Source organism: Sebastes umbrosus, chromosome 24 (assembly GCF_015220745.1).
Source record: "Sebastes umbrosus isolate fSebUmb1 chromosome 24, fSebUmb1.pri, whole genome shotgun sequence".
In the NCBI taxonomy this organism is placed as follows: Eukaryota; Metazoa; Chordata; class Actinopteri; order Perciformes; family Sebastidae; genus Sebastes; species Sebastes umbrosus.
The window spans coordinates 7,955,949-7,968,987 of NC_051292.1; the positions used below are offsets into that span (position 1 = coordinate 7,955,949).

General features: G+C 43.3%; 1 protein-coding gene across 5 annotated transcripts in view; it reads right to left on the reverse strand.

Moving 5' to 3' along the window:
* The window catches only part of LOC119483727 (sodium-driven chloride bicarbonate exchanger-like), a 39,555-nt gene that overhangs the window by 21,252 nt on the left and 5,264 nt on the right, over nt 1-13,039 (reverse strand). For 4 of the 5 annotated variants that reach the window (XM_037762121.1, XM_037762120.1, XM_037762124.1 and 1 more), the window contains exon 3: nt 1,797-1,878. In XM_037762121.1, the coding sequence (XP_037618049.1) occupies nt 1,797-1,878 (82 nt within the window). Of the gene's footprint in view, nt 1-1,796; nt 1,879-11,987; nt 12,382-13,039 lie in introns of those variants that run through there. The other variant, XM_037762122.1, reaches the window with a different exon arrangement.

The following is a 13,039-nucleotide window of genomic DNA, read 5'->3' on the forward strand; positions in this document are numbered from 1 at the left end:
GCTCTGAGGCTCTGACGTTGCAGCACTGCTCTAAATGAATTCTCATGGTTGCAGTTACTGGGCTATGACTTGTCCTACTTGAAGCAGTTGTAAAAGTCAAATTTATTACCATGGTGCCCAAACAAAGTTTCTATAAATATCATAAAATGCTAATATTTTGACCTCTGTAAAGTTGCTGTGATAAATCTACTCTGACCAATGCAGTTAAAGGACATTGTTAACAAATGCTATGAGAAGACCTCTTAACCTCTTAACATTCCAACGGCCACTATTCTGTCTTTCAGAGGTTATAGCGGGTCTTCTCATATAGCTTTCAGGTGATGTACACCACTTCTTTCTGACATCTACTGTTGACCTGCTATCTCCCCCCCAAAGACCCCTTTTACCCCCCTAAAAAAAGACAAAAACAGGTCTATTGTGGGTCTCAGAGGGTTAAATCCCTTGCCACCGTGTCCAACATCATTCAAGCTGTAACAATCAAGGATTGGGACTTTAAATCCCATAGAATCCCTATGGAAACAGATGCCATTCTAACATTTTCCTTTAATCCCCAATGTGAGTGTATGAGAATGAGGAAGCAGGTGAGTGTTCTGTGAAAGAGATAACTTCAGAGGATCTCCTCCTCCTGTGTGGTGCTGACGCAGTGTCAGTGTTACCACAGCGCCAGACAGAGAGCTAGTCATTACGGCGAAACATCATCCGACGATGAGGGTCCTTGAGATGAAAGCACCGCCTCGCCGGCAGTGTCAGAATCAAAGAGTGACATCTATTGCCGGCTGCCTCGGCGAACGTTGCCTGGCAACAAAAGTACAGTGGATGCTGACGGGGGGAACAGATTCTGTAGGTGAAAGATTGTTTTATTTTTGCCTTTCGCCCATACTGTACTCTCTTGACTTGCACAAAAATGCAGTTTTCTGGATGTCGAAAAGAAAAAGTTCCCCATAATGAACAAGTTATCTGTCAGCTTCAGCACTTTCCTGGAGTTATTTTCCAGTGTAGCATTGTAAGTTATTTCCCTCAGCTTGCCTTGCCTACTTTTGCTCCTGATTTCCTATATTTGCCAAAGTGTCTTTCAAAAATGAAGCGTAAGTTTGGAACTTTATTTAGACTCTATCGTGACAATGGATTACGGATGAATCATATACTGTTTGTGTGGTTTTAGGCATCGCTTCTCACGTGACCTCTTTCCAGCCAATCATGCTTACCTGGTGTGGGCTATGATATTGACTCGCGAGCACGGCTGCCCAGCGCTCATCTGAAGAGTTAACACGAGAGATAGCTTTGAATGCACCAGTAAGCCCTGTTATTTATTTAATTAGCTTAGCTTATGGCCTTAACTGTTTTCATGCAGAAAATGATGAGAAAGTTTGTGACCCGGCAGCTATGTTGGGACCAGCTGAGGACAAATGAAGCACCGCCCACCAGCCGGAGCAAACTTTCTCATTTTACAGCTAAACAGTACACTACAAGATGTTTCTGAAAACATTTTACGCGAGAAATAGGCATTACAGTAACAGAATATTAATTAATATTTGATCAGCGCTGCCTAGTTTGACCGTTTGCTCGGAGTTTGCGAGTGATTGACAGCTGCCTCTGTTGAGTGAACAGCCAATAGGAACGCTAGATAGATTTTTTAAAGCCTGAAAGCAGAGCCATGAGGAGGTGCAGAAGTATCTCTCAGACCACTTGAATTACAATATGTTGAAAGGTTATTATGGAGTTTTTGCCCAATGATTCCAAAAATATTCTGCCTACTGCCGCTGTAATCGTGTAATATAAATGTTAATGGGTGTTACCTTCGAGTTCTTCCTTCTCGAAGTTGGTGTTGAGCATGGAGCGCGTGCCCCCACGGTCCACCACTGCCTCCTCATCAGCTCTCTGGAGGTGACACACACAGATAAGGAGGATGAACACACATGTTTAATATCATTCTCATAAAGATTCACACACATGCAGGAAGATATGAAGGTTAACATGAGTTGACACAAGACGCCACTTAATCAGTGTAAATAATGAACGTAAGTGCATTTCATATTCCCCAATGCTGAACTCTTCATGACACGTGTCCGTCTGTCCTCGCTGAAGCAAAGATCCGTATTTCATGTAAATGCTACGTGTTGTTGCGTAAGAGGGAGGAAATGTGTCCTGAAATGAAAACACACAAACTCAGCATCATAACGCTGACTTTCACCGACTGTTACCATGGCAACGATTTGAAAAAGCCACGCTCATCTGCTGAGTGCCAGTTTTTGAGTCATGGTTTTTCACAAGACTGCATCATTGTGCGTAATGTAAATGCTCCACCACCCACCCACACCTCTAGCAAGACGAATCTCTCGGGAACTAGAGCAGCAGCAGATGTGTAGAGTGGTGGGAACAGGGCCCAGTGCTAATGGATGCAACATAGTGCTTTTCTAGTTACTCCGTGCTATATATATATAGCTCTGACGTTGAAAAATGAACGGGTCTTTGAATGCTTACTCTGCTTTTTAATATTTAATGAAAACGCTGGCTTGTTATTCATGGTGTTTTCAATATCATGGTGTTTCAATTGTTCTCAACCAGGATGGAAACTTACACATCATCTGATCCGGGGACAGAGCATGTAAAATGAAAAATGTTCACACACCGGAGTGCTGTGTGACAATAAAAGCTGATTTACATTACCTTTTACATTAACAGCAAATCTGCTGCTCTGATACTGTACTGTGTGTGGCTGCATGTCTGCACCAATCACAGTTATTTCAGCTCTTTTGATCGTTTTGAACAGATGCCCTCAAGCCAGCAACTCTCCAATCAACACTCAAAATCTGTGTAGCTGAAAAACCGACCCTTATGAAGTAATAAAAAGAGGTTGCGTCGGTGATATTGACAGTTTTAGCCTGACATGGCTTCCTGTGGTTGTTCCTATCAAATTCAAAACCTTCCTGCTGCACGCCAATACCTCCGGGCCGTGAACAAAAAGTTGTCATGGTGACGCTTCCTCCATCTCCTTTCCTGACTCCCTCCAGTCTCTGTGTGTGTTGTGTTGATCATTTACATCATGTGCCCTCTAGACGTCCTCCATGAATTCGCCGTAGGTCCTGACTGTGTCATGCATTAGGTCATTAGTGTTGTAATAACCGCAGTTATTTGTCATCTGAGTTGCCTTGTTGTTCTTAGCACACTAGCCACTGATGTTACCTTGCTGCTATTTCAGTCTGGTCTCATCCCCAGGGTATCAAATACCGACGTTTCGGCGACTTAATACCGACGCACAAGGCACCCTTTAGCGACTGTATGAGACACTCAGAGCAACGGACGTGGTATTAAAGGGGAACACCACCCAAATTAAGAATTCCAATATGTTATTTCCATGGCATAGGAAAGTTCAATCAATATGTGTGAACATGAGCTACTCTCTCTCGAAGCCAGAAACCAGAGCAGTAAGCCTCAAACTTGTGATGTCATACGGTACAAAGTCGCGTGAAAACAAGATGCCATGTCACATTACATTGTGTCTGTAGCTTAAAGCAGCAGTGGGTAGAAATGGAGCAAATATGATTAAAAAAAAAACTGACAGCTGCCTCCGTTAAATGAACAGCCAATAGGAACGCTCTCTCTCTCTCTGAAATGACCTGTAATTGGCCAAAGTCTTCCGTCACGAGAGATTAGATTTCTCTCAGAACACTTGAATTACAATATGCTGAAAGGTTATTATGATTTTTTTGCCCAATGATGCAAAAACATTCTGCCTACTGAAGCTTTAAGTTCCATAAGAAGTGTAGTTATTTCAAGCCAAACCATGATGATTTATCTAACCCTAACCAAGGGATTCTGTTGCCTAAATCTAACCGCCACCATTTCACAACATTAACCACACGAGATCCTTCCGCGTCAAGATACTATGCAAAAGGCTGCCACTATAACGACGCTCTCTCTTACCTGCTGTACCTATCAATCACTCTGTTACCTGTTTATCTGACCTACTGCCAACCATAAGCCGACCAACTACTACTAACATGTAAAAGAATGAATGAATAACATTTTGATTTATATCATTCTGCACAGTGAAGCTCAAATAGAGTTGGCGGAACAATAAGCAAAATCACTTGGACTTAAAAAAAAAAAAGATCCACGCTTGGATATCTCCCTTAAGTAAGCTTAAGAGAGATTACTGTAACAGATAGTCTGCCCTAAACCAAGCTACAGTGGTCTTGGGCCTGGCATTGACTTTGAATGTAAAAATCACGGTCTGAATTACAGCGCTGAACAATATGTTAGAACTTATATTATTAATATTCATTGAATGAAGTTCACAACCTTTGCAGATAGATGGTAAACACAGTTAGAGCTGCAACGAGTAGTCGATAGACAGAAAAAACAACTATTTTGATAATCGATTCATCATTATAGTAATATTTCATGCAAAAATGGCAAAAATGCTGTTTTCAGCCTCTCAAATATGGAGATTTTCTGCTATTCTCTGTTTTATATTATATTAAGGGCTGCACGGTGGTGCAGTGCACTGTCGCCTCACAGCAAGAGGATCGCAGGTTCAAACCTGCCTTAAATAAATGAATAAATAAATGAATAAATAAATGGGGAAAATAAATAGAAGAGTAAGTAGATAGGGGAAATAATAGAAAGATAAATAAGTAAAGAAGCAAATTAAAACAGAAATATCAATTTATATCACATTTTATCAATTAATTAATGCTCACATTTATTTCTAATATTATTTTTGGTTCATTTATTGGCATATTAAGGTCCTGCTCTTCAAACACTGATGGCTACACTACACTGTGAATAAAAACAGCAAATAATAACCAACAGGAGGCATGTGCTATACTGTATTGCGACCAGCTAGAGGTGGCTGATGCTGGCCATCAATCTCTGATCCCGCAGAGAGATTAAGCGAGAACACTGGTGGTACACTCTCTCACACACACACACGCCCACACACATGGACAAGCATGTGAGTGAGAAACAAGCCAGAGGAGTGTGTGGACAGATGCTGAGAGCAGACAGGGTGGGCTTACTGTATGCGGGACATTAGTGCTCTCATAGACATGCAAGCACACATTGGATTCATTATCAAGTCCCTGTAGACAGACTCCCCTAGATCTCCCCTGGCAGATGGTTAATGGTAATCTGAGATGCTTTGACGTTTTATTAATGTGTTAATTTTGTCATCGCCCGTGCCTCTGCATTCCAATTCACTCCGATCCAATCCTCCGCGGACTTAGACTGACCGCTGCACGCTATCGCAGACATAATCAGCACTCAAGACAGCGAGGTAATGTCCCATTCACTAAATAAAGACCTGACAAACTCGCCTATTAACTAATTTATTTCTTCTTTTTTGCCCTCATGGTAGTGACGGCAGCAAAGATATTAATGTTTGTGACAAGCCTGGGAGAGGAGCAGGGGGTTGGCCCTGCAGGTCCCCGGGGAAACTGTCCCCGACCCATGAGAACACATCTAAATACAGCTTGTGTGCAATTCAAAGCCTCAGCATGAGTATCACCTGGATTTTAAAACCACTGTTGCAATATATGTCTAATCACACGTATCCCCAACTCCACTATATCTATCCCGCATCTGCCCTGCATTAGCTCTGCAGTGGTCACTGCACCACTGTATATAACAGGCAGACTGTAGGTCTATCTGAATGTTCCTCACTGAGGAAAAGAAAGAAGAGAAGAAGAAACTTAAAGGGATAGTTCTGATTTTTTGAAGTGAGGTTGAATGAGGTACTTATCTATAGTCAGTTTATTACCTACATTAGATGGTGGTCAGAACGCCCCCAGTTTGGAGAAACAGACAGGAGTACCAGCACGGGAGCAAAGTAATGTACTGCTGTGGAAGGGGGCAGCAGTAAAACTTATTTTAGTCACCTAAAAGAATCAATATCAGTTTAAGTGTACGCTATATTTAGAATATTTTTACTGCTTCCTATGGGGAACTGAAGCAAAAGCAACCAGACTCCATTGTAAAAAACAGGAATTTTACTAGGGCTGTCAAAGTTAATGCGATAATAACGCAATAATAATTTGTTTTATTGCCACTAATTTCACACTAATAACGCATTAACGCAACTTGCGATTTTTAGGTTACAGCGGGCTCAGTTTAGAAGCTAGAGTGAAGATATTGGTATCACATGAAACTAGAAAACCTAAGGAATACTCGCTGTCATACTAGCTTGTCGTAAAGGGTGCTAAAAATCCCTCCAAACTTGGCGAGGAAAAAATGGCATGGCCATTTTCAAAGGGGCCCCTTGACCTCTGACCTCGAGATATGTGAATGTAAATGGGTTCTATGGGTACCCACGAGTCTCCCCTTTACAGACATGCCCACTTTATGATAATCACATGCAGTTTGGGATGAGTCATAGTCAAGTCAGCACGCTGACACACTGACAGCTGTTGTTGTCTGTTGTCTCTGTGTTCCTGAATAAATTAAGCCTAAAAAAATTGATATCTTAATATTAGTCTGTTCAAACATCAAGCTGTGATTGCTCCTCATAAAATTACACTGTTTTGACGCCAGTTTCCATCCAAACCTATGCATTTTATGATAAGATTCTGATGCTATGCCCCTCTCCGTTCTGTCCCAAACAAAGCTTTAACCTTACCCTACTATGACAGATGAGCCAGAATCTTCTGCCTGCAGGTCCCTGTTACTATTTATAGACACTGGGTTTCTCTACCTCACGATGCTGACCCCAGACCAGCCCAGAGAGTCGCATTCCCGCTCACCAATCTGGGTTGAGATTAATCTGCCAGCCTTTACGGCAGGATAAAACCTTGTCTATGACCATGGGATCAGTGATGGAGGGGCCTGCATGATGGGGAGAATTAAATCAGCCGTTTCTCCGTTCGTCGGCCCGCTGCTCGCTGATGAAGGCTTCGAGTGGGAGGGTGGGAGCGGAGAGCACGTGACCGAGACTCCAGGGGAGTCGGGATGGGAGAGGTGGAGGAGGGGCAGACATGTGACTGGCATGGTGAATAGACACGCTAACATGACATATATTATGAATCTTTTATTCATCATAAGCCTCTTTCCTTTACTGGTCATTGATTTGTTTCTGTGTATTCCTACACACATTTAATGATGGAGAGCCCACTGCCAAGCAGAGCAACCTTTCTGCTCCAACACAACAAAAAAAACCTGAGGAGAGCCAAGCGGCGCCCAAGCCGGCAAAGAAGAAGAAGGCGAGGAGAGAGACATGAGACTGAGTCCACTCTGCAGACCTCTGTATGCAAAAGACTTTATATCCTGTTTATGCAACACCTTTTGTGACAAGAACTTCATCTTGACATCACAGATGTCCTGAAAAACAACGGGGCTTTCTCACTTGTGAATTTTCCACTCACTCTTGATGTTTGTCATCAACCTGGTTCAGCTTTAGAACGTACAAATTGTTAAATCTTGAGTCTTTAACCACTAACTTAGGTTCAGGCAAAAGAGGGACTACAGAAACAAATACAAACATCAACCACCAACGTATATCTCTGAGAAAATGAGTTAAAGCTGCCTTCTTTCTCAAGTCACAAGGCAGGCTGCACATGTACTGTACATACAGCGACGCTATATTGCACACAGCTCCTCTGCATGCAGTGGTGTGATGGGGCGGAGCAAAGGGGAAGAGGAAACAAAAAAGGCTTCAGGCCCGGACACGAACCCGAGGACCAGAGGATGTCACACTGTGTTAAGAGTGCATGTGTGTGTGTTCATGTATGTGTGCACAGTGCAGCAATGGTAAGTGGAGCATCACGACCTTGAAAGGCATGACATTGGATTCAATTTTGATTCAATGCACAGTCTGTCGATGGATGCAGTATAGCTTCAAAGTCAATATCCGGCACTGGCATTGATATGCTTGCAGTAGATCATTAGCTTTTGGTTTTATTTAAATTTATGTAAAGATTCCTCAGTAAGAAACACAGGGGAGAAACTCATACGTGGATTATAATGCATGTATTAAAGCAATACTAGGTAACTTTTGAAATAAGAAAGTCTCCTTCTTATAGGGCTGTGACGATACACCTATTTCCCGATTCGATACTATCACGATACTTGGGTGCCGATTCGATATGTATTGCCATTTTTAAGTATTGTGATTCTACAAGAATTGCGATTCAATTTTACAATTCATTGCAATTTTCGTTAACTTTTTAACGCATTGTCGTGGCATTTATTCGCATTTTCATGCAAACGGGCTGGATTAATAATGACCAAACAACCCTACAACTGTCGATGTTGCTAAATCCTGATTGGTGCAGGAAGGTACAGTATGACATCACCACTTTCCATCTTAGCCCCTCCCTCTTCAAACCAGTGTCAAAATCAAAGAGATATCTCTTGTGAAATAACTAAAACTGTTCTGATTTTAGCAGAAAATTGTTTCATCATGTACAAAACCCCATCGCTCATTGCAAGAAGCTGATTGAGAAAATACTTTTTCGAGGCCTTTAAGCGTACTCTATTGACTTTTAATCAGACACAAGCAAATTTATCTCCATGTTCTCTTGATGTGTGCACAACAAAACCTGAAACCAGCAGTTGAATAAGTGGATTTTACTACAAAAAAAAAAACAAAATCCCTCACAGGATTACCACCAGTGTTCCCCTCTGAAGACCAGGTGTCGTCCTAGAGTTACAGGTTTCCGAGCAGGTGCGACCATGCACAGGTTTCCCACAGGTTGATATATCATTTGTCATGGTCGTAACCGAGCTGGATGTAAAAAGCACTGATTTCACACACTACAAAGCACCATTCCAGCAGACTTTTTTTAATCAATCTGCACTTTAGAGGGAGGCCTTTCTACACCAATTCATCCACCAGCTCTCAACACCTGATTCCACTCCTCGGGCTGCTACACGTGCGCTCCGCGTCCCGACCACTCTTCCTAATGAGTTTTATGCCCTGACATTGTTGAGCACTGCCCCGAGGAGGATCGAGTAATTGACCCGAAAGGGCCGACATCGGCATCAACAGGCAGCCACCACCCTGGCTTTTGTAAACATGTCTGGTGACCACTGGTGGGTGGAAAAAGAACCAACTATTGTGGGAAAGCAAGAAAAAAAACCAGAATGGAATTGTTTTTGACCTAACATGGGACAAAGGATGACAAAATCTTCTGCTGTACCCTAATCCTAGGTGTATTGTCAACTGATAGTCCAAAAATAAACAGTGAAAGTGACCTGCTTGGACTCAGAGGATGCTTTCTGAACATCCTGCTCCAAAAACACCACTTTTTACACGACTCATCTTACAGTTACATCTTTAAACCTCCTCTACGACGTGCTCCAGTTTCCTCCTGACTAACCTTTAAACTGCATGACAAAGTGACAGCGCACTCAGCATTTGTTCACATGCAGACCGCCCTGCCACAGCTGTAAACCAGTGAGTGTAATCCGGGATGTCATAGCAGCGTACAGCCTGGAGCTGCTGTCATGACAATCAATGGGAGACAGACATTGTTGATTGGTGTTGTTTGTATGAATTTAGAAATTGTTGGAGGGTAGTTTTAACAACATTAAAACGACATTTAAAGGTGCACTTCACCAATTTCACCCATAACGTTCAATTTACCCGTCGTGAGGAGTACTACCTATGAAAATAGTTGTCTCCTGTGGCGCTGTAAGGAATCTGTGAAAAACATATGAAGTACCCTGGGACACTGTGCCCGGATTTCAAGGCATTCTCTTTTTGAATCTGCCTCTTGTGAGTCCCTTGTGAGGAGTATGGTTTAACTTTATTTACCTGTTCACTTGGGCGGTAGGAGGGGGACAAAGATGGTGAGCTAGGCTCCGATATATTCTGTTGACCGTCAGCTCCTACTTTAGTTATTCAGTATAGTTGTTCCTTGTAAGTATTTTTGTTTAATAAACAGCATAAAACAAATCTGGACTTATATGGATTTGTTTGAACGTGTCACAGTTAAGAGCCTACTTAGCCCCTTAGCAGCTTTTTGGATTGATATTAGGAAGAGGAATTTGACAAACAACTTTTTCTACTTCTATTTATGGAGGGACTTCACTGTTATGAGATAATAATACACTGTTTGTGAATATTCAGGGAAATTCAGCTGCACTTTTCTTTGTGATATTTTATTGTGACTTTATTTTGTGATCTTTTTGTGAGTAATCCAATTATGGATGCAAGCAAATAACAGAAAATAAACATGACGACATGTTCTACAAAGACAAAAAATAAATATTACTGGTTCACATTTAGCTCACACATGTATTTTACAAGAGCCTGGCCAATTGATGTAAGGATGAAAACTGCTTTCTCTGGCTTTCAGTGTCAGTGATACAGTGGTGGAATAAGGATTAGTCTGCAAAACAACAATGAAAGTAGATTTCTACCAACGCACTGAGAATGAAAACGCAAGACGTAATGGAAAAAAAATCTGTAAATACAACACTCGCTGGGCGTATTAACTATCCAATGATGTTATCTTTCATACGTAACCGGTTATAAAACAACACAGAGGACGTCTTCGAGTGTCGACACCAGATTGGCCTGAGAGCTTATCTTCCATTTTCTTGGCCAGTATAAATCACAGACCTATCGATTCTCACAAGCTCCTTTCCGTGAATCTGTGTGCATTATCAAATCGCTCTCTGGGAGGCAGATATGTGACCTCATTTCTACGTTCTTCAGGGATCTCTCACAACAGCGGGGATGATGAATGCTTACATTACTGTACCTTGAGATCTGGGCCAGGAGGTAAAAATCATATCAGATGTACAGTGGTGCGTCACATACATTCTCCACAGTAAGCCAAGGAAATATAAGCAGGTCGCGTTTTTCATGCAAGATCCATTAACGTAAATCTGTCTATTTATTTTCAATCTGCTTCACGTGCAAAGAGAGTGGTTCTATAGCTTGTAGCTAGCTACAGTGAGAGGGGAGATGGATTATCAGCTGCTGTACAAGCCCTGTGATTGGCTGACGGCTTCTGTTGTCATGGTTTTCATCCCTACAGTACAGATGGCCATGGTTACCGTGGCAATGGCAGCAGGATCAGCACCGGCAGCATCACAGGGAAGAATATGCATCTCTACATCATCACTCCTCTCTAACCTTGTCGGACATATGAAGTGTGAACGCTGCCCTCTGAGAACAGAAGGGGGGTTGGGATTTTTAAAAGCTGCTTGGATTTGAAACTTTCTGCGTGTCCACAAAGCACGAAAAGACCAGAAAGTATCATGCTCAAACACAAATAAATCCAATGTTCCCAGCTTTTGTTCGCCCGCTTCTCCCTCAGAGATCACCGGGGTCAGTACAGCGGGTATAAGCTCCTCTCTCGGCCCGTGATGACAGTCCCATCTGTCAGCCAAACCTCCCCGGGACCTTTCGCATGCACATCAGCACAACTGGCCCTCTCTGTAGCCGATCAACTAAACATGCATTAACATTATCCATCCGTTCATTATCTGTAACTGCTTTTCCCAGCTTGTCCCAGCTGACATTGGGCGAAGGCGCGGTACACTCTGGACAGGTCGCCAGACTACCACAGGGCTGACACATTTACATTCACGTTGACATTCACACCTACGGGCAATTTAGAGTCAACAATTAACCTAACCTGCATGTCTTTGGACTGTGGGGGGAAACCTGAGCACCCGGAGCAAACCCACGCTAACACAAGGAGAACATGCAAACTCCCCACAGAAAGGGCCTGGCTATCGCCTCTTGCTGTGAGGCGATAGTGCTAACCACTGCACCACCGTGCCGTCTGAATTAACATCATGCAGTTGGTAAAACAGCAAGATCGCACGCAAGCTATTCCGGCAAATAGTGGTCATCTACTGTTACTGCTTTAATCTCAATATCACAACAATAGTGCATCCAAATCAGTCTAAAACTTGTTAACAAATGCATATTTTCGCATGTTGCCAAAACTCAGTGGTGGCTAACAATTTCCAATTTGAATAACAGCAAACTCGATGCTCCTCCAGCTTGAATAATGAAGATGAGAGTAACCTACCTGATAATTAAATCCTTTATTGTGGTCCACTGAGAGCATGGTGTGCCTCCTGTCAGCTCGGGGCTGGATGCCCGCTAACTCCCCTTGTGCTTGCGGCAATGGTAAGAGGAGAGGCTAAGGCTCAGGGCCTGAGCCCACTCTGAACTCAGAGTGTTTGTGATTGTGTATGAGAGTCAGAGAGAATAGCAGACAAAGTCTCTGTCGGGCTGTTAGGCGATCATTCCTCCTTTCCTCAGCCGCTCTCCTCAGCGTCTCTTCCCATGCTGGAACGTGGCAGCGTCCTCACTCCGAAAGCCCCGCGAACACAACATACAAACACAAGCAAGGGAGCTCAGCGCAGCTCTGCCTCCGCCTCTGCCTCCGACGGCTTTCATCCAGGGTAGCATCAAATGTTTCTGACAAGCGTCCATCCGCCAATCCCCCCAGAGAGATTAGCACAGTTCTGCTCTGCTGAGCCTTCGAGCTCTGTAGCTGTTACCAAAGAGGAGCCTTAGGTCGCGGGGAGTCAAGCAACGGCATCCTGTACGAGGGGCTTCACACAGTCCTAGTAGTAGGTTACACCTGACGTCTACATGGTCGCTGCACACCTCACGTAGAAGAAGTAGAGTTGGCGTTGTAGTCTTCTTGTATACGGTGTGAGCATCTCTGAGTGTCTGCACAACCTACCTGAGGCAAAGAAGCTGCTCTCTGGCTGTTAAGTGCATTGTCAGCAAAACTGTGATCGAGGCATGGTGTGCTAGAAACAGATCCGGAGGAACGAGCAACTATTTCTGCTGCACTCCCTGAGACGACTGTCTCTGCGGTCATCTTTAAGTTTTCAATAGCAAAGATGATGTTATATTCACAGGAATAACACTACATTACACTATCTAATTTTCTGCATGCCTCTCTCCTCATCTTGCCATCTGTCTCTCTCCCTCTACCTACTTCCATGCCCTCTTCACCTTCCTCCCCACTGACACTGCTATAATTAACCATGGAGAGCAGCACAGCCGGTCCGGGCTCCTAGCTGCGGTGGGGAGGCTTCCTGCCTGCACAGTTGGATCAGCAAG